At 42.0% G+C, this 22,969-nt stretch overlaps 1 protein-coding gene and 1 pseudogene across 1 annotated transcript; both read left to right on the top strand.

Moving 5' to 3' along the window:
• Positions 1–876: 876 nt before the first annotated feature.
• Positions 877–6,808, top strand: LOC130378836 (uncharacterized). The gene is made up of 4 exons (XM_056585445.1): positions 877–3,811; positions 4,414–4,569; positions 4,934–5,029; positions 5,401–6,808. Exons 1-4 carry the CDS (start codon positions 2,795–2,797, stop codon positions 5,707–5,709), a joined length of 1,578 nt encoding a protein of 525 aa, XP_056441420.1. The 5' UTR covers positions 877–2,794; the 3' UTR covers positions 5,710–6,808.
• Positions 6,809–15,191: 8,383 nt separating this feature from the next.
• On the top strand, positions 15,192–22,094 carry LOC130378834 (histone-lysine N-methyltransferase PRDM9-like; annotated as a pseudogene).
• The last annotated feature ends 875 nt before the right edge of the window (positions 22,095–22,969 follow it).

Below are 22,969 nucleotides of genomic sequence, written 5' to 3' on the forward strand. Positions count from 1 at the left end.
GTCTTTTTGCTCCGTATTGTAACACTGTTTTTGTATCATCCTTTTTAAGGTGTGCCTCATGAGATGGCAATGCAAACTCTGCACATTTGAGGATTCTTCAAGAGGGGAGCTTCTCAAGCATTATCGCGTCAAGCACGGTACTTTTGGTCGTGGCTATTCTGTACCCTGTCTTCATTTAAGCTGTCCTTGCTCCTTCAAGACTTGGGGTGGCCTGCGTACACACTTGTCTAGATCCCACAATTCACAGGAAACTGAAGAGTGTGAAGGTGTGCAATCTTTCAGATGTCAAATTTGCAACTCATTTTATCCTAGTACAAAAGACTATTTTCAGCATATTAATTCCCACTTGAAAAGACATGAAACCATAGAATGTGCTTTTAACGGATGTGATTTCAAGACAAACATATATGGGACTTATGCAACACACAGAAGTAGAAAAAACAAGTCCCATTCATTGAAAGACTTTAAGACTGATGTGATCGCAGAGCATCCTGTTGCTACTGAGAACGAAATTGACTTTCCAGTGTTGGAATCATATTGTCATGTGGATAGTGATACCACCTTAGAGTTGGCTTGTGAAAGGGACACTAAAGGTGAAATTGTGAAAAATGTCGGTTCTCTCTTGTTAAAATTGGAAAGCATCTATAATGTCTCTGGCAAATGTGTTGATGACTTAGTGGAACAGCTTCAGTTTATCTGCGAATCATCCACTCAGTACATTCCAAAGTTAGTGAGTGATATTTTTACAAAGAATAACTGTGCTGTTGATGAAGCTATTGTTAGTGAATTAGTAGACAAACTCTATCACTCCAATCCTTTTACTGCAGCCTTGGGTCCTGATGGTCCCTTTTCTTCTAAATTTAAGATGGTAAAGTATTATAAGGACAACTTCAGTGTAATTGAGCCAGTAGAGTATATTTTGGATCCAGAGAAGAATTTTAGCTTTCAATATGTGCCTGTTCTTCAATCCTTACTGCAATTGTTGAAAAATGAAGACATTGTAAACAGGTTATTGACTAAACAGACTACTTCAGACGACTCACGGTTTGCATCCTTCCGTGATGGTAAATAATTCAAGCTAAATGAATTTCATGCTAATGAGGAGTTCAGTATTTCCCTTATACTGTATGCAGATGATTTTGAAATCTGCAATCCCCTTGGAACTTCACGGAAAAAACATAAAGTCACAGCAGTTTACTGGGCACTAGCCAATACACCACCTGAACTGAGATCACAGTTAACATCAATTCATTTAGCTCTCCTTTGTAAAGCAAATCATATAAAACATTTTGGCTATGAAACTGTTCTTGAGCCTCTTTTGAAGGATCTCATAACATTGGAGAGAGAAGGAGTTTTTTTGCCTCAGGTTGGCAAAAATATCAGAGGTACTGTTTTTTGCGTTTCAGCAGACAATCTTGGTGCGCATTCTTTAAGTGGACTTGTAGAAAACTTTAGTGGACATTATATCTGTAGGTTTTGTATTGGCGACCGTTCTGACTATCAGCAAAAAGAAGTACATTAAGGAGCTTTTCCATTAAGAACAAAAGAGAACTATGATTTACATGTTCAGTCTGTAAAGATAAATCCTGCTTTGGTACACTGTTGTGGTGTGAAGAAAAGTTGTCCCATCACAGAGAAATTAAGTCATTTCCATTTTGTAACCGGGTACCCACCAGACCTTCTACATGACCTTTTTGAAGGAATAATTCCTTTGGAACTGGCACTGTGTCTTAATGTGTGCATCCACAAGAAGTACTTCACCTTGACAGAACTTAACAAGTCCATCACACAATTTCCATACAAATTTACTGATAAAACGGATCACCCCGGACCTATCCCAGTGAATTTTGCCTCTCGTAAAAGTATTGGTGGGAACGCCAGTGAAAACTGGACATTGTTAAGATTATTATCATTTATTATTGGTGCAACTGTACCACTGAATGATCCAGCATGGCACGTTCTTATGATTTTAAAAGATTTAACTGAGCTTGTAGTAGCCCCCATTCATACTGAGGAAAGTCTTTGCTACCTAGACACGCTGATATCAGAACATCGTCACAGGCTGTTGGAAGTTTTCCCAGATCAAAAATTGATTCCAAAGCACCATTTTTTGGAGCATTATCCTGATTTGATAAGAGGGTATGGTCCTTTGGTTAGCCTCTGGACTATGCGATTTGAGGCTAAACATAGCTTCTTTAAGCAAGTTATTAGACACACAAAGAGCTTCAGAAATGTATTGATGTCACTTGCCTCAAAGCACCAAATGATGATGGCATACATTTCACAAGGAAATGCTTTGAAACCTGCAGTGTGTGTCACAAAAATATCATCTCTTCCATTAGACATACTTGATACAGGAATACAGCAGTCTTTCAAGGCAGTTTATCCAACACAAACCTCTGTGAATTTGACCAATGTGGCCATACTCCATGGAACTAAATATGCTGCTGGGATGGTTTTGCCTTATGGGTCAACTGGTGGTATATCTGATTTTGTTATGATTTCACAGATTGTTATTGTCGATGGCAGTGTCAGTTTCATTGTGAAAATGCTTAACAGCTGGTATGATGAACATTTTAGGGCATTTATGTTAGACCACTCTGGGAAAATGACCCTGGTACAGCAGAGTGAACTTGGGGACACATATCCCTTGACAGCATATTTTGTGGAAGGAAAACTCATGGTGACATTGAAACGTCACATTATTTGCCAGTGTTAGGTGATGAGTTTGACTCTTTAATGTCTAACACCTTACTTCCTTCCTTCAGAGAAATTTCTTTCTCTTTCTGTCAAGATGGATTTCGTTGCATTGAAGGTTATTATAGAACACCGGAGTGAGAAGCTTACACTGTCCTCAGGAATACCCAGCACTGTAGAACAGTTACATGAGACAGTAAAGGAGACATTTGGACTCATTGAGGATTTTACCCTGCATTACCTGGATGAGGACTTTGGTGATTACTTCACTCTGCATTCTACCAACCAGATTAAACACAAGGGGACAATCAAAGTGGTGATGATTCCATCGGTAGTTCTTACATTGACTGCTTTGACTGAAAACCAGACAGATATAATGAATGACAGTTTAAGCTCTGCTACTGATGCAACGCCAGATTCCCAGACAGATGCCTCATCAGTGTCTTCACAAGACATCCTATCCCCACGTAGAAGCCCTCAGACGACAACATGGCCAAATCAAATCATCATTCCACTTTTCTCTGTGGCAACAGAGACAGTACGGATGAATGCCAATGAAGAGTTTGTCAAAGATCGTACTGTGCTGAACAATTCTCGGATCCGATCTGAAATCATGGAAAAATTAGCTGACTACATGTACAGCTACACACCCTACCCCACAGGCCTTCAGCTAGGTGAGGTGGCAGAGGCTTTAGTCAGAAAGCATCCATGCCTGACAGAGCTAGGCAGTCGTAATGGCTGGCTTGGATGGATGTACAGTCTTAAATACAAGATGGGAAATTACAGGTCGAAGCTCCGAAGCCTTGGATTTCCTGAGGTTGTCTGCAACTCACTTAAGAACAAGCACCCGGATGACAGGTCTGCTGCAAAGAATATAAAGAAAGCACGGAAAGGAGAAGTGGTGTTTCTCCCACACTATCCTGCGGGAGACAGTAAGGAACAACAAGAGCTGGACCGAAACCAACTAATCACTGAATCAAAGAAGAGAGAGAGCACAGTCGTCAAGGACTTGATGTGCAGAACCTTTGCACATAGGAGACATGAGGTTGTCACCCTACAGATGAGCATCAGTGACATCAAGGACAGATGGCCCGCCTTGTTTGATGTCTCGCAAGTGAGTAATTGGAATTGTTGTTACAGAGTGGTCAACACATATTGTGGACTGAACCTGCATGTTTCACAGTTACACACTCATTAGTTAGACCTGTGTCATCTAATGCAATCAAATACAACAGCTCTGCCACATATACATTTTCAGTTTTTGTTGACATTGTCAGAAAAGTGATTATTATACTTTGTTTATTATTGAGGTTGTAGTGGGTGGTGCTGGAGTGCAATACATTGAAAAGTGTTCCTAATATTTTGTCCCCCTCAACGTATGTTAATGGATGGACAAAAGTATAAGGACACCGCTCAATATTATGCACTCCAATAAACATCATCCACAATGTCCTCAATGATAAACAAAGTATAATAACCACCTTTTTGACAATCTCAACAAAAACTGAAAATGTATGTGTGGCAGAGCTGTTGTATTTGATTGCATTAGATTGCACAGGTGTACCTAATCAAGTGGTTGGTGACTGTACATCCTATTAAAAATGATAATGGAACAGTCTTGCATCCTATTCATCTCAGTATGGACTTACGTGTTTGCTGAATGACAACAGATGAGTCACCAGTTCTTTTTTTTCTTTTCTCATCTCTCTCTTTCAGGTTAGCGCAGAGTTTCAGAGGATCACCACACTGAATCTTGAGCCAAAATTCATGGCAATGTTGGACTTCTATACACCTAAACTGCTGTCCTTGTTTCAAACGAAGAAAGGTGCTGCAGGAGAGAGACATCGGGCACAAATGAGTGTTCTACTTAAGGTATTAAACCTGTCTCATTCACGTTTCTCTCCTTTAAGCTAATTACCATCAATAATTACATATTCATATCCTAATCAGATAACTTATCTTTATCCCCACCGACTCTCTCTTATGCCTTCTCCTATCCTCAAGCCTTCATTAACAGTTCTTGCTTTTTCTTCCTTAGTTTTCTGTCCCTCAATCTCTCACATCCTCTGCACACCATTTTACATGTTTTGGTTTATTCTTACATCACTACACTCCAACTCCAGTTCAATTTTTCTAACGTAAATTCTATTGAAAGCTTTGACTCAAGTCAAGTTTGCCTCTGCTTGAATGTGTAGTTTTGCATTGTATTAACATTTTGAGGCTTTCTGTTCTGCAGAGTGGAATCCCCATTCAACAGACCCGTGAGGTTGTCATCCGATGTCTCATCAATCATTTGGGAGAAGATGCCAGTGCCTTGTTCAAGGACTTTGAGGTTAGTATAATACTTAATTGTTTTCATGATTTTTCACAACGTAATCATGGGTGACCATAGAGTTCTTGCAGTACGTTTGTTTTTTCCTTACCGCACACAAAGAAGAAGCAGCTTTCATAGTGTAAACCAGCTGTGGACATCAGATACTGTACGAGTCAATTTTGTTTGGAGAGAGAAATTAATTATATGGAAGCATTAATTAGTTATTTTGTCTGTGAGATCAAAATCAAATTTGGGACCACCACAGTAGTATTGTTTAGTTTGTCCACTTTATGTCCTGCTATGCTCTTATGTTGGTAGGTGGTATTTGTCTTGCGACATGCAGGTTGAGAGTGAGTTCTAAACTCAAGTTATCTTTACAATGTCTGCAGGATGCTGCTGATGGATCTGCCAGTGTTCAAGAGGAGTTGGCAGAAGAGGTCATGAAGATTTACCTGCTGCGGAAACAAGATGGGTCATCGGATGTTGGGATTGTCATTGAGGGCAACACTGTCCTCAGCAGTCTTGGAGATGTTAGCAGGGCCTGCTGCTATCTCTTGGGACTGATGTACGTGTTAAATCTGCAATACCCCAAGAACCTCAAACATAGTTTTGAGGTATTCCAGAAAGTACTGCTGGAGCTGGATTCTGGAAACCTTTCCAACAAGGTTCAGAGACTAAAGAATTACCTCTGTATGTAGCGACTGGCTACTGTTCAGCAAGATGCTCTCTTAGTGAGGGATTTTTTCATTGGCAAGTCTGAAGTTTAGCTGATGTACTGTTGTCTTAATGTTTACATAAGACTTAAGGTTTCCATTCATAGTGAAATTGCATGTTGGACTGTTCTTGTTTTCTGATGTGGAACTTTAATGTGAAATATCACTGTTTTTGGTGCATTTCTGGAGGATGCAAAATGTTGTCCTTGGTGCATTTTAGACATGCTTAATGTCATTCTTCTGTTCAGACCAACCAGACCAGTCACACCCCCTGAGGGACTCATTATGGCTCCTGGTCACCGCCTGGTAGAGAGTTCAGTTAAAGCAACAAAAAGAAAACAGAGATACATATGGAGGATGTAGCTATTTGTCTTTAGACCCAGGAAGTGAAACATAAAGACAAGAAAGACTAGTATAAGTATATTCATGTAAAGATGCTTTAAAAGAGTTTTGATTGGTTTGGCAATGCACTTTGACTGTTGGAACTTGCAACTCAATTAGCTGAATGTAATTATAGTTATTGTATAACATGGTAGACATTTATTCATTCTTGGTGCATTCAGCCTGATGCTCACATGGACACTGTCACATGCTCAGATGTGACAGTAAAACCATGTTAAAAGAAACTAGATAATATACCATGAGTTGTAATGCCAGTTGAGATTTCCTGGTTGAGACCCCTTATTAAGAGTTCAACTGTTTTTATAGCATGGACATTTTAACATGTCATTTGCAAAGATAAACTGTTGGATTTAAACTTCATGGACATTTTAACATGTCATTTGCAAAGATAAACTGTTGGATTTAAACTTGATTAGATTAGATTAGATTCAACTGAGGGGGTCTCAACCTGGAAATCTCAACTGGCATTACAACTCATGGTATATTATCTAGTTTCTTTTAACATGGTTTATTCTCGCCAGTGAGCATGTGACAGTGTCCATGTGAGCATCACGCTGAATGAACCAAGAATTAATAAATGTCTACCATGTTATACAATAACTATAATTACATTCAGCTAATTGAGTTTGGATTTAAACTTGATGATTTATAATTGTCAAAACAGACAAATAAATGTTTACTTAAAAATGTTGATGTGTGTAGAATTGCTTTGTTTATTATTTTGTTTAATATATTGACTTGAAGTACTCATATAGATTAAAGAGTAAATACTTAAAAAATAAGTTAATGTTACATATTTATTCTGGTATTTGATAGTCCAGTATGAATTACATTATGTTAAAAAAATTAAGTAAATGTAGCAGATTTGTTTTGTTAAATAATAATCAAATTTTCAGTTGCATCTACCTAACATTTTAATTATATCTACTCATTGTTTTGAGTGGTTTGAACTTAGGGTTACTATTGCATAGACTTAAAATTTTAATTATATCAACTCAATTTTTTTATTTCATGGTACTCAATGTAGTTGTTCAGATCTGCTAATATTTTATAAGTACATTTACTTAATCCATAAAGTAAATCTAAATGATTTCACAGATTTCCAATTTACTCAATATTTTAAGTGTAAAAATGTTACACAGATTAAATTGAGTAGAGCATAGTTACATTTTTTAGAGTGTAGGCTACCTGTCTTTGTTTCCCCTTCCACTCTTCTGCCCCAGCCAAACAGCCCAAAAAAGAGTTTTGTTCAAATTTGGGGTGGGGGGTCTTGTAATAAAAGCTTTTTTTATTGTAACACTTGGTTCAAATCCTATTTCTTACACATGCAGCCATTTGGACACCATTCTATGATAGCTGATAACCAAGGTACACACTGTAATACTATAATCAAGAGGACATACAGGCAGTTCAAATAAAAAGAGAGAACTTTATTGATCTGGAAACTTCATAAATATGTAAGATTGCTCCATATAATACCATAGTAACATAGTAAACGTATGTAGGCCTAAACAATTCAGTTCAATGTTATTGCTTAAGAAACAGATTCCTTCCAACTAACTATTTACGAAAAATGCAATCAATAATTTATATAAAAGTAAATGTTTACATATCGACCAGCAACGAAGTTGGAGTAGCCTACCCAAATAATGAATTGTAATACACCAACATTGTCAACTGTCATACATAGCTAACCATAACCCTGTCATACATAGCTAAACAAGCAAATGAAAATGAAATACCTACCAACGCAACTGAAATGTTAATATTAGACAATTAGCAATATTATGAAATTTACGCAGGTCTCCCATAATCATTCAGGTAATCAATACGTCCGTGCCTGTTACAGCTATTTCAATGATATGTGTGTTATATATCCGTGTTCAACGCCATTCATGTTAAGTAAAAGGACAAATCTCAGACTTTGGAAGTTAATGGAGTTAATGGAAGTTTAAAATGGCACAGAGCTCATGCTAGAAAATAAATCATTTGGCAAAAGTGTGTCTCAGCAGACGCTTTTATCCAAAGCGACTTACATCGGTAAATACACACATTGACACCCTGACGTCAGAGTCAACCATGCAAGGCGACAGTCAGCTGTCAAGAGCAAAGTGACAGGGACACAACAACACTGAGCTAGGAGGAGCTGGGGATTGAACTAGCACCCTACCGGTTACAAGTCAACTGCTCTACCTCCTGAGCTAAGCCGACCCACACTGTATGATAACTGAGAAGGAGTTATTGATTTAATAGCCATTAAAGTCGAACTCTCCCGCCAATACTGAACCCATATTTCGAAGCAGTAGCCTGAGGCGAAGCCTCGAACGTCACACCCTACGTCATTTCGCCAACGTGAATCCTACTCGAAGCGGAGCTTCGCTGGGGGAGGAGCCGACATACTCGACACACGCCCCGATGCCTCGACGCAAAACGTAACCTCTAGTGTTGACTAGTCGGCGCCAATAGGGGATTATCACGCTGATACGTAGTACTTCCGCATTCGGTGTTTATTGTGCACTGTGACATCCGGTGAATCACTCATCACTCTGGCGAACTGATGATGGAGGACAGGCAGTTCACTTTCACGACATCCCTGGTAAATGTACCCAAAGTCACGTTTTCTGAAGTTCACAGACTTACCGAACAACACTCCATAACAGCCCGCTCCAAACTGGACCAGGGATTGTTTATTTTTCGAGAAATATATCGACTACGAATGCGAGTGTCTGCTAGCTAGCTTACGCTAGGTAGGTTGGCTTATGCTAACGTCGGTTTGGCGTCAGCTCAGTCTGGAGGGATGAAATGATAAGAGATGAAAAATAATGTAGACTTGTACTTCTTTGGTACATATATGAATGTGTATCTTCAGCAGAAAGTGAAATGAATGTGAAATTAACTGAATGAATAAAGGAACTGAAAGAATAAAAGGATTTAATTCATTCCCTTTTTCTGGGGACATCATTTACTACATTATATATTAACATTATTTTGAATACTTTCAGGATGGACTGACTGGACTTTAAAATTGATTATAGATGACAGACTTCTCATTCAATTACATACATGTCATTCAATATATACAATGTTTTCAGTGTACAAAATTACAGCTCCGGAAAAAATGAAGGGACCACTCCAAATGTTCAGTGCCTCTCGTTTTAATATTTATATATTATATTTAATATTTATAGGTACATGTTTGAGTAGAAACACAGGGATGTAGCCTTTTAAATCAAGTGGTCCCTGGAAGTTGGTCATCACACAGCAGACGGTCCACAGCTGATTGACTGTCGCAGACAAGGTGAAAGGACAGTGTGTTCCCAGATGCGGTATTCCTTGACTCTGCCTATTGCTCTTTCTACGAGGATTCGAAGTCGAGCGATTGCTTGTGTTTTCAGAGCATCCTCTTCAGTGAACTGCGCAGTGGTTAGAGATAAATTAATTAGTAATATTATTGTGAGTGCTTCTGTCCATCTTAAACATTTGTCTGCATATCTTAATGGTCACATTTGGGTCAAAGTTTTAATTTGAAATGTTCATTCCTTTCATGCTTACCTGTCATCTTGAAGGGTGGTATAATCAGCGTTGCCCCACGATCAGCTAGTGGCTTCTCGATGGTGAAACCCTTGTCTGCCATGCAGCCATCTCCTGGCTCCAGTAAATCCAGCAGTCCACTTCGTTCAGTCAGCTCTGGGTCGGAGATGGAGCCGGTGAAGAGACTTGACACCAAAGTCACAGCACTACAAGGGGCAATCCCAATCAAGGCCTTAAAGGTTGTTGTGTTCTTGTAAGATGATGTTCGGGTAATCATCGACTGCACCTCGGTGCAGTCGATGATTACCCGAACATCTGGACTGTACTGCACAAATTAGCTTGGCATGGTGTTCTTGACTTGCTGTTTACTCATCCAGATGGGGAGGGAGCCAAGAAACAGGTAACGGTAGTTGGCCCACGGTATAACAACATGGGAGACAGTGGACACACTGACCTGAAACATGTCAGCCAGCACCTTCTCTTGCAGGCCTGCAGCAACCCGGCGGCAGAAGAGAAAAAACTCAACCAGTTGCAGTCTACACGTTGGACTGGGAGAAATGGGTTCAAATGTTTGTTTCTTTTTCTGAGCTTTCGACCAATAAACCAACATGGAGGCAGATGGTTGAATAACCTCCCAGAAGTCACAAAAAACATCTCTTGACGTGAATCTGGTGTAAAAAAGGATGTCCGCGTCTGAGACACAGAATCTGTGAAAAGGCACTTGAACCACTTTCAGCTGTGACAGCTCTCATCAGCTCCTTGACTGTTTCTTCCAATTGCTGTATGTGTACAGCAGCAGCATCCAGTGCACCTGTATGAGATGAGGAAAAAAAATTAAAACATCTAACCCAGATTTTGGCTGTGACTTGCATATTGGAAGCAGTTTGGACCTCTAAAGAAATTGCTTTTTGTAGCTCAATATTGCTTTTAAATTTTGCTTTTTATAGCTCAATATTCACCTTTACAATTAAGTAAGATATAAAATGCAACATTTGTACTTCTGATGAAGCTTTTCACATTGTGGTTTGGTCAAATGCTGGGACATTAATAAGACAAAACATTTTGTGCCCGAGTTCTGAAAAGTTGACCTACCTCCTCGGTATAACCTACTAAGAGCCCATTCTGTGATTAAACCATAGGTAGTACATCCTGTCAGGTAGGTGGTTTAAGAACAGTATGGGGTAATAGTAAGCCAATATTTCAGAACACTAACAAACACTGACAAACCTGGTTTAGGAGCAGAACCAAAATCATGTTCTGTCATCACCACCGAAGCTGAGATCTCCTCCATCGGCTCTTATTCACAGGGCAGCGGTTGCTCCAGAGGAAGGGATGGGTGAACGTCTTGGCCTAAGCGAGTTGATGCTCTTTTATAAAAAGACCCCCTTCTAGGCAGTCCCCAGTTGTTCCACTGGAAACGGGAGGGTACAGACCCGATTTTCAGTCGCTTGGTGTGACCCCGGTTGGTTGCTAGCTGTAGCGTTTGTAGTCTGATTCACTAGTGCCGGCTACAAACAAACGTGCTACCTTGTTTTATTTTAAAGTTTGGCCCTTCATCCCGGCGAACCGCTTGAATCCACTTCTTCCTTAGACTCACTTCAGTCGGGAATCCATGAAAACTTAAGTAGGGTTGGTGTTGTTTGTTAGATGCACAAAGTGGAACAGAGCAGTGACATCTAGCCTTTGTTTCAGCCATGGTGGAAGTGCGCCGGAAGTTTTCATGCACAACCAAGACAAATCCCGCCACCGGAACCAGGAAGCGTGATAATCCCCTATTCACTAACCAACGTTAAGTAACTCTTATTAACTCAGCAAAGGGATGTTAGCCGTCGATATTTTCCCCAGATGTTCTAATTATGTTTCATTGTTAGACGTTTGATCTGGACTCAAGCTGTAGGCCTACCAGTCAGATGATTAACTCAGTGGAGGAGGTGAGACACCATATCAATACTTTAAACATCTGTTCATGCAACATTGGTGAGTTAATCACCATTAAATACGATCAGATGAGACCAATGTGTTCATGAAAGGGACCCTCCATGGAGAGAATGGCAATTTAGGAGAACGATATTACTTTATTTATGCAAAATATGTGGGATTTACAACAGTTACTTGGCTGCTCTATAGCAACTGTTGACTTTGATATATTCAGTATTACCTAGAATGTGTTACAGTTGTAGTTAAGGTTGTTTATCTACAAAGTGGTAAGGGTGTAGATGAACAGTATTGGACATTATGTTGTCTGTTTGTTGTGAAGGAAGACTTTGCGGATATCAGGGCCTACTTTTCCACAACAAAATGGAACCGCCTCTGTATGGCAGAGAAAAAAAGATTCCTGCAGATCAAGGAAAACCATTTGGTTCTGTCGTCTCTTGGTAAACCACTCATACTTAAATACTGTTTTACTGAGTACATTGCTATACGTACAGACACAGGTGGTGCTGCTGTACACATCACTGCTTCTTTTGTGTCTGTGTGTGTGTGTGTGTGTGTGTGTGTGAGTGTGAGTGTGAGTGTGAGTGTGTGTGTGTGTGTGTGTGTGTGTGTGTGTGTGTGTGTGTGTGTGTGAGTGTGTGTCAGGCCTGTCCTTTGTGGCTCCGGCCTTCATGAGGAGAGAGAAGCCCGGCCAGGTGAGAGTCTGCTCACCTGAAGAGACAGACTCTGAGGAGGAGCAGCTCTGGACCTCTGGATTGACCGGTACAAAGACATTTACAAGACATTTCTGGAAGGAGTAATGTGCAGTGAACATTATCCCTTTCAAAGCCCTGAAGATACATTAGCCTGCAAATACTGCTTAATCATTAGACCAAAGATATAGCAACAAAAAGGGGTTTTATTGATTTAAAGGGATTTTATTGCATCTGAAAAAAGGAAAACCTGTAATAAACATTTTTAATAATAGGTTGTACCTCATAGTAAATTAGCAGGTTATATTACCCATTTTAGTCAGTTAGTTGAAGTGAGTCGTTTATATACTACTTTATTAGATTAGATTAGATTAGATTAGATTAGGCTTTATTGATCCTTTTGGGATGACTCCCTCAAGGAAATTGATTGTCCAGTAGCTTACAGAAAGAAACACAACAAAATATTAAATTATATACAATATAAGATAAACAATACACTCTTAGATAACTATAAAAAGTAAAATAAAAAGTAAACAGTAAACAATAATTATAATATAATATAAGATAAACAATAAACTCTTAACTAACTAACTATAAAAAGTAAACAAAAAACAGTAAACAGTAAACAATAAACTCTTAGCTAATATAGAAAGTACCGGTAGATAATAATAGAAGTAAAACAGGATTCAAGTAAAATAAAAGATAAATGTAGAGAACTGTATAGAGGATTAATATAAATAAATAAATATAAATAAATAAATGTAAACATAAATAAACATATATATATATACATATACACATGCACACACATATACATATACACACATACACATATATACATATACATACACATACATACACATACATACACATACATACACACATACACATACGGCATTGTGGATAAATATCATATCATATATGAAATGACGGTGAGCAAGGGGTGGCTGACAGTTAAATTAAATTAAATAAATTAGCAGTTCAAATTAAGCAGTGGAATAGGTTATATCTCTCCCCTTAATCTATTACTCTATTACTTCTATTACTTCTATTCTATTTCCTCCTACTTCCCTCAGAGTGAGGAGTTGTATAGTGTGATGGCATGAGGGACAAAGGAGTTCTTTAGTCTATTGGTCCTAACTTTGGGAAGGAGCAGCCTTCCACTGAACAGGCTCCTCTGGTTGTTGATGACAGTGTGCAAGGGGTGGCTGGCATTGTCAATAATGTCCAGCAGTTTGTCCAGTGTCCTCCTCTCTGCCACCGTCACCAGTGGTTCTAGCTTCATGCCGACCACAGAGCCAGCCCGCCTGATCAGTTTATCTAGTCTGGAGGTGTCCCTCTTGTTTATGCTGCCTCCCCAGCACACCACAGTGTAGAAGAGGACGCTGGCAACCACAGACTGATAAAACATCCACAGCAATTTGCTGCAGATGTTGAATGACCGCAATCTCCTCAGGAAGTACAACCTGCTTTGTGTCTTCCCATACAGGTAGCTGGTGTGTGTTTTCCAGTCCAGTTTGTTATCCAGCCAGACCCCGAGGTATTTGTAGGAATTCACAGCCTCCACCTCAGCTCCGTCTAGCAGGACTGGTCTCGGACTTGGTCTGGATCTTCCAAAGTCAATGACCAGCTCTTTTGTCTTAGAGGTGTTGAGCTGTAGCCGGTTAGTGTGGCACCAGAGAGCAAAGTCCCCCACCAGACTCCGATAGTCCTCCTCTCTGTCACCCCTAATACACCCAACGATGGCTGTGTCATCGGCGTACTTCTGTAGATGACATAGCTCAGAATTGTAGCAAAAGTCTGAGGTGTACAGGGTGAAGAGAAGAGGGGCCAGCACTGTACCCTGGGGGGCTCCAGTACTGCTGACCAGTGTCAGACGTGATGTCCTTCAGCCTGACGTACTGTGGCCTGTCAGTGAGGTAATCATCAATCCAGTCCACCAGATAGGGTTCCACTCCCATCCTGTTCAGTTTGTCGTGAAGCATAGGGGGCTGGATGGTGTTAAAGGCACTGGAGAAGTCCAAGAAGAGAATCCTCACTGTGCCGCTTCCCTTATCCAGATGGGAGTGGACTCGGTGTAGCATGTAGAGGATGGCATCCTCCACACCAACATCTGGCTGGTACGCGAACTGCAGGCGGTCCTGGGCGTGTTGTACCTGGGGTCTGAGGAGGTTGAGGAAGAGCCGCTCCAACGTCTTCATCAGGTGTGAAGTGAGTGCCACCGGTCGGAAGTCATTCAGCTCGCTGGTCCTGTTCTTCTTCGGAACCGGAACGATGCAGGATGTCTTCCAGATCGTGGGCACTCTCCCTAGCCGCAGGCTAAGGTTGAAGATCCGTTGTAGCGGCTCTCCCAGTTCTGCAGCGCAGGTCTTCAGCAGTCTCGGACACACTTTGTCTGGGCCTGCTGCTTTCCTGGGCTGGAGCTTCCTCAGCTGTCCTCTGACCTGGTCTATGGTGATGTGAGGCGGGGATTGTGTTGCGGTGGGGGGGGAGGAGGGGGATGTTGTGGTGTCTGGGGGGAGGTGTGTAGAGGGAAGAAGGAGAGATGGCTGTTGTGAGGGTGGGGGTGGTGGTGGTGGTGGTGGTGGTGGGGGGGACGAGGGCTGGTTGAACCTGTTGAAGAAGTCATTCAGCTCGTTCGCCCTCTCCGTTGTCTGCATTGTCCCCCCTGTAGCTCTGGTCTTTGTGTTGTGACCTGTGATGGTCCTCACACCTTCCCAGACCTCCCTCATGTTGTTCTCCCTCAGCTTCTGCTCCACCTTTCTCCTATAGCTGTCCTTAGCTTCCCTCACACAGTGTTTCACCTCCTTCTGTGCTGCCTTCATGGCCTCCCTGTCCCTGCTCCTGAAGGCAGCCTTCTTCTTGTTGAGGACAGCCTTGACTTCCCTGCGTTACCCATGGCTTGTTATTAGGGTAGCAGCGGACAGTCCTGACAGGGGAGACCACGTCTGCGCAGAAGTTGAGGTACTCCGTCAGACAGTGTGTCATCCCCTCTATGTCCTCACCATGCGGGTCGATCAACACATCCCATACTGTGGTGTCGAAACAGTCTCTCAGGGCACTTTCCATCTCAGGGGACCACCTCCTGATGGTGCGAGTTGTCACCGGCTGTCTTTGGACCAGGGGGATGTACAGTGGCTGTAGGTGAACCAGGTTGTGATCAGACTTCCCCAGTGGGGGGAGGGGAGTCGCTCTATATGCATCCCTTACATTAGCATAGAGGAGATCAATTGTCCTGTTGTTTCTGGTAGTACAGTCTACAACCTGGTGAAAAACTGCCAAAGTAGAATCCAAAGTTACGTGATTAAAGTCCCCAGAGATGATCATAAATGCCTCAGGGTGCTGTGTCTGCAGCCTTGCTGTGACGGAGTGTATCTTCTCACAGGCAGTGGCTGCGTCCGCTCTCGGAGGAATGTAAACACAGACGGTGATCACATGACTAAAATCCCTCGGCAGATAATATGGCCGCAGGCTAACAGCTAGCAGCTCGAGGTCCCGGCAACATGAGACTGTCTTTATGGAGATATGTCCTGGGTTACACCAGCGGTTGTTGACATACATGATGAGACCCCCACCTTTGCTTTTTCCGCTCGCTTTAGTGTCTCTGTCGGCTCTCACGGCAGTGAATCCCAGCAGGTCCACGTTAGCATCCGGTACAAGGTGGTTTAGCCATGTCTCCGTAAAGATGAACAAGCTGCTGTCACGGTAGATCCGTTGGTTGTTCAGCGCGGACAGCTCGTCGATCTTGTTCGGCAGCGAGTTCACATTCCCCATGATTACGGAGGGAATAGATGGTTTGTAGCGCCTACGATTATCCGCAAGCTCAGCCTTTATCTTAGCTCCAGCCTTGCAGCCCCTGGGTCTCCTCCTCAGCTCCGCTGGGATTGGGTGTCGTATCCCAGCCCGTCCGTTTGTTTGTTTGTTGTTTGTTTTGTCCGTTAGTCCGTTTGTTTGCAAAGCCAGTAGTTCCTCTCTTGGGTAAGTGAGAGAGCTGGCTCTTGGTTGCATTTTTAGAAAAAATAAATAGAATAGAAGTATCTATAGTATATAGTATATAGTTTAGTATAGTACAGTATATATATTAAACACACAATAAGTAGAAAGAAGTTAAAAAACGGGAGAGCTACTGGAGAGGCAGCCGTCTCCCACAGCGCCATGGCAACAAGAAGTTTCCCTTTTATTGTCAGTTAGTAGGAGTTAGTAGCATACATCCTTACTTATAGTTAGTCAGATATAGTATGCAAGTTAGGTTTTATACTTCATTGGTTGTTAGTAGCTTATACTACCTTTTTAGTCAGTTAGTAGTCAGTAGGATACTTCCTTACTTAGATTCAGTAAGTAGTTATTTGGTTAAATATTAATTGATCGTAAGTCAGAAAGTTAAATACTAACTTATAGTAAGTTAATAGTAATAGGTTTTATACTGCCTTGGTTGTTAATAGCTTCTAAGCTACCTTTAAGTCAGTTAGTCATAGTTAATATAGTACGTCCTTACATATGGTCTGTTTGTTGTAGTAATAGGTCACATCCTAACTCATATAGTCAGTTGGTAATAGTTAGCAGGTTACATCCTAACCTAAAGCCAGTTATGTCAGCAGGTGCTCGAGTGTGGAAGCCACCAACAGTCAGACAGGGGTCTCTACAACAGCCCAGTACGTCAGATGCAGTTTCTGTACAGGTATAAAACAGCACACATCACCTTCAGCAGCCTTACCATGTCCTGTCCTCTATGGTACGAGACCTGCTTCATGTCCGTGTGACAGCAGACTCATGGATTAAGGGTATTAATTACACCAGCACGATGTATAACCTTAGACGTATTGTTGCTAGGAGGTAAGGTACCTACTAGGGGTGTACGGTATAAACGGTGCTGAACGTATACCGGTGTGAATTTGCGCTACGGTATGGATTTTGACGTTAGCGTGAGACCGGTGTGACCGGTAGACAATGTTGTGTGTAACGCGTAACAAAGTAAGTAATGCGTTAATACAGTTCCCTAACTACTTTTTCATGTAAAAAGTAAAGTTACGAGCAACTACTGAAAATAAGGTAACGAAACATAGTTCCTTTTTCAATTCGGCACCACGTTACTTTTCCCAGGGACAGATTGACAGCGATACTGCCTTCTCAGGCCGTATGCTATTGCGCAAGCACGCAGGCGCGCAGCAAGCCCTCCTGCGTTGCGCAATAGTCCCTTCACAAGCTCTCATTCCACAACGTACGAGACAGACGCTGGAAGCGTGAAGCCGTCGCTGCAATCAGACATTGCTTCCGCAGGCATTTTGAATGCCAGTGGTGGAACGAGCTGACAAACGTTGTCACTGTTTACCTGTCTAAGGACATGGTTCCCTTTGAAAATGTCGATAGAAAGGGCTTTAAAGAGATGGTCAAAACACTCGATCCCAGGTACGCGTTTCCTGCCCACACACACTTCAGCCAAATTGAGATGCCAAAACTATACGGCAAGGTCCGCAAGCAAGTGGAGAAACAAATCCATACTATTAAACATTAGTGTTTTTCAGAGATGGAAGTAACTTCAGAAAATAATTTAATTTTTTTGATGTGGTTTTGATGCCTTTCCAGTATTTTTCCCCCTTCAGAGGCATTTATATCGAAATTAGAAGATAAAATTAACATACCGTGATATAATACCGTTACCGTCTATTCCTCAAATCATACCGTGATATACATTTTAGTCCATACCGTACAGCCCTAGTACCTACCCACATTAATAAAACAGTGAGTACTCCTAACTAGTCGTTCTGTCTGTCAGAGTCTCTCAGGGCGGGGCTGGAGTGACCAGGAGGTCTCTGGAGGGCCCACTCCTTCTCATCCAGAGATCGACCCCCCCGGAGGAGGAGTAGAGAGGGGCTCTGCAGTCCAGGAGGAGGTCTCATTGGGTTAGCTCTGATCCCACCACTGCTTCACTGCAATAACACCTTTTTGTGCACGTATAGTCTGTAACTGTGTGTGTGTGTGTGTGTGTGTGTGTGTGTGTGTGTGTGTGTGTGTGTGTGTGTGTGTGTGTGTGTGTGTGTGTGTGTGTGTGTGTGTGTGTGTGTGTGTGAATCAGTTATCCATGAACATATGAAGGGCTCAAGTGTTTATTCAAGAGAGACGAACCTGAGAAATGTTCTCAGTTAACTACCAAGAACCGGAAGTACCTAAGGATGACGACTACTTCTGTCTCTGTCTCTGTCTCTCTGTCTCTCTCTCTCTGTCTCTGTCTCTGTCTCTGTCTGTCTCTGTCTCTTTCTCTGTCTCTGTCTCTGTCTCTGTCTCTGTCTCTCTCTCTCCCCACCTCTTTTTTCCCACCTCTTTTTCATTCACAAACCAATTTTTAATCTTCCTGTTTCTGTCTATTTAATATAGATTTGTAGCTGAAGCTCTCTTGGACGTTATAAATAAATGAACTCTCTCCAGTCTGTGATGAGTGTAGGACTTTCTTCCTCGAAGAGTGCGCGGTCCACGGTCCTATCGTCTTCATGGCTGATCGCCCCGTTGCTGTCAGAGAGAAAGACAGAGCCAAGAAGACGCTGCCCGCTGGGTTTGAGGTATATGTCGTACTTTAACACAACAAAGTTCTCCCCGTCCAATGAGACGGTATAACATTCATTGTTCAATACATTTCCCAGCTAATGTATATAAAAACAGTAATGTGAACAGTTATATTGCCAAAGCAGATGGATATATCTCTCCCCCAATGGTTCTTCTTCCTGAATCGTGCTTTCCGTCTATCTCTCCCTCTCTCCCCCCATTTCCCTCTATCTGCCTCTCTTTGTGACTCCCTCTCTGAACTCCCCCCCCCTGTCCCAACCCCCTCTTTCCTTTCCTCCCTCCCTCTTCCTGTCTAAATCTCTCTTTCTCACTTGTTTCCCAACTACTCATCTCCATTCATTTCTTATCATATCTTATCTTCCTCTCCCCCCCTCCATCTCACCACCTCTCTTCCTCTCTCCATTCCTCTCACCTCTCTTTGTCTCTCCCTGCCTCATTCTCTCTACATCTCTCTACTCCATGTGTCTCCATCTCGCTCTCCTCTACCTCTCTTGTATTCTATCTCTCCTCCCTCCTCCACCCCTCCCTCTATGTATTCCTCTCACTCTACGACTCTCCTCCTCTCTCCATCTCTGTCTCATGTGGGGTAGATCAGAGATTATGGGATCCCTGGGGCCGGTCTAGGGGTGTTTTACTGTGGAGACGGTGGCCTTCCCATTGGAACACACTTTGGACCCTACGAAGGACACAGGACAGATGAAGAGGGAGCCCTGGAGAGTGGATACTCCTGGGAGGTCAGTGTGTTTGTATTCATTTATTTTGATCTAGTCTTGTATGTGTGCTTTTGTGTTTATTGGATGGCATAGAGTCTGATTAACACATTTCTCCAGATCTACAAGAGCAGACACAATGATTACATTGATGCAAAGAGAGACACTTTCTAACTGGATGAGGTAGGACCCTATTCACTTTTATACCATCTACTGCATGAATAATGTTCACAATTTTCTTACTTACATTACTTTATTGATAACATTTATATTTCTCCATGTCTGTTATCTGATTAGATCCACAATATTTTCTGTGTTGCTATGACATGTGCAGAAGATAGACTGTAAAGGTGTGTTGACGTACCTGTCTGTGTGTTAGGTACGTCAATTGTGCTCGTAATGAAGAGGAACAGAACCTAATAGCGTTTCAGCACAAAGGAGGAATTCCTTATCGCACCTGTGGCCTCGTGACTTCAGGAGCAGAGCTCTTGGTCTGGTATGGGGACGAATACGCCAGACATCTGGGAATCGGATTTGATCGACTGTGGAACAACAAGAGCTCTACTAAAGGTCTGCCTTCAAGTCTGTCTTTCTGTCAGGGTTTGGTTTCTATGCGGCACTTCATGACCACATCTCTCATTTTAATTCAAAAGAGCTTGGACAATAAACATCTACATTAACAAGGCAGTTAAGAAATTATACAGGAAATAGTAAAGTTTTACCATACATTTAAATATAATAAACAAAAGATGACAACATAATAGAAAAATATTCTTACTTGGAAAAATGTCTAAATGCAAAATATACAGTACCATGGAGGTTTCAAAAAAAACATCCAATCATACAAATTCAGGTATGCTTGATTAGGCTGATTAGGCTGTGCAGCCTTATCAAGCCCCAAAGCCTAAAGCACCTGACTCTGGCCAGGTGAGGCTACTTAAACCAGCCATCAGCAGCAATCTCAAAATAAAATGCATATGACTCTCTCTTTCTCCTAGGAGGGAGATCCCAGCTGACACCAGCACAGGCTTTCCCCTGTCCCGAGTGTCCGTACTCCTACACGTCTCAGATCTTCCTCCACAAACACATGAAGAGGAGCCATGGCGACCTGTACGGCCGACTGCTGAGGAGTGGAGAAATCAAGGTGGAGCCTAGGCTCCTCCCATACGTCGCAGCCTCCTATCAAGAACCAATCGGAGCCTCCCCGGGAACCGTCCAAAGCACGAGCCAGATTCCAGCAGAAGGAGCCGGACGCCACAGATGTGAGAAGTGCAGTAAAACCTTTAGTCGCTCTGATCATCTGAAGAGACACCAGCGCATCCACACGGGAGAGAAACCATACCACTGTAAACAGTGTGGGGAAACATTTAGTCTATCTGGTGAACTGAAGAGACACCAGCGCATCCACACAAGAGAGAAACCATACCAATGTAAACAGTGTGGGAAAACATTTAGTACATCTGGTAGTCTGAAGAGTCACCAGAGGATCCACACGGGAGAGAAACCATACCACTGTAAACAGTGTGGGAAAACATTTAGTACATCTGGTAGTCTGAAGAGTCACCAGAGGATCCACACGGGAGAGAAACCATACCACTGTCAACAGTGTGGGAAAACATTTAGTACATCTGGTAGTCTGAAGAGTCACCAGAGGATCCACACGGGAGAGAAACCATACCACTGTAAACAGTGTGGGAAAACATTTAGTCAATCTGGTCATCTCAAGAGTCACGCACAACTTCACAGAGGAGTCTCCACCCAAACAACCATGTGAAGAAACTAAATGGTTCCCAGACATCTGTTATTCAAATCTAATCGAACATGGTTCTTGCTGTTATATGTTAAAAGGGCACATGAACGGTTAATTGTTTATCTTATCAACTTTATGTATTTATTTATATTCATGTCTGTATGAGTGAAGGTTTTTACCCGAAAAATGTTCAGAAGAAAAATAGTTTGAGAGAGATAATGTTAACTGAATTATTCTCTGACGTCATTGTTATATTTATTTCATTTGTATGTATTTATTTATTTATCCTGTAGAAATTCAAATAAAATCAGATATGCAGTGTGGAGAAGTCTGGTTTTGTCTGGATAGAATAGAAGCAGTCCGACATGTTGGTGAATTATATTTGATATGCTGTTATGTATAACGTAGAATTCAAAGGATGAGCTGAGGTCCCGTTACTGACCACCAGAGGGAACCACAGCACCACGAAGATGTTCCCCTTCCCCGGATTCAGTGACATTTTGAATTAATTATTGATAATTATGTTTCAATCTCCCATTAATAATTACTATTCACCGTCCTTCAATGGAAGTGAGAAAAAAAGGATGTCTGATTTAAACCGTTGAAGAGGCCTGTGATTTGGTAGGCTAATACAGTGAACAAATGATCGATATATCAACCAGTGGCGGTGGGTCAATAGAGGGCGCTAGGGCGCCGCCTCTCCGTGAAATATTCACTTCAATATACAAAGCTGCAAACTTGTCGCTTTCCTGCGACAATCGCCGTTTTCTTGGTCTATTTGGTCATTCACGTGAATCGTGTAGAACCGGAGAGTTTTGTTTTTTGGGGGGGGGGGGGTGGGGGGGGGGGGGGGGGTCCAGAATTGCGAAAAATTATAAGTGTAAAAAACATACAAACTGGTAAGCTTTTCCCACCATCGTATTGGTTTAAATTTAAATAAGCCATTTTTTTAAGCCAATCGTGAAAAGGCCGACAGTCGGCAGACTGGATCTGGCCCTCAAATTGTCTTGACCCCGGTGGAGGAGCTGTTAATAAACATAAATTCAGGGCGCCCTGGCATGGAGGGGGTATCTGGAGGTAGCCCATGGAAAGCCAAGAAGGCCACAATCCGACCAGAGAGTTCTGTACCCTCCTCATCGACCAAATACAGAACTTCTTTATATCTGAAGGTCCTGAGGGCAACAAAACCCTGGCCCTGAACAGTGTTGGTAAGCTTTGAATTTAATTTATGGTATTGGGCGTTGCAATTTAGAGTTTTTAACATGCATTTAAAATGAGCAACAAACTTTAATAACCTTGTGCTTTTCCCCTTATCACAGCATTGCAGAAAGGACAGTACAGGCTGGTGGGGAAGATGATTGCCCTCTGCCTGGTGCAGGGGCAGGTCTCTCCGAGATTCCTATCACAGCGCCTCTACAGACAGGTTTGTAATCTGTCCCCTCTTCCTGCCACTTTGGAAGAGGTGACAGATTACAATTTGAGGACCAAGCTCCAAAAGGCAAGTAAATGGTTAATGTTAATTTAAACCACTTTTTGGAGAAGTGTTTTTGTGTCAAGATACTGTGTGGTGTGCTCTATAGTGTACTGATGTTGAATTTCAATGTATGATTTATGTCATACACATATGTCAATGCATTCTTTACTGTTAGAAGATAATTTGTGCCATG

The sequence above is a fragment of the Gadus chalcogrammus genome, unplaced genomic scaffold (genome assembly GCF_026213295.1).
Source record: "Gadus chalcogrammus isolate NIFS_2021 unplaced genomic scaffold, NIFS_Gcha_1.0 GACHA104, whole genome shotgun sequence".
Taxonomy (NCBI): domain Eukaryota; kingdom Metazoa; phylum Chordata; class Actinopteri; order Gadiformes; family Gadidae; genus Gadus; species Gadus chalcogrammus.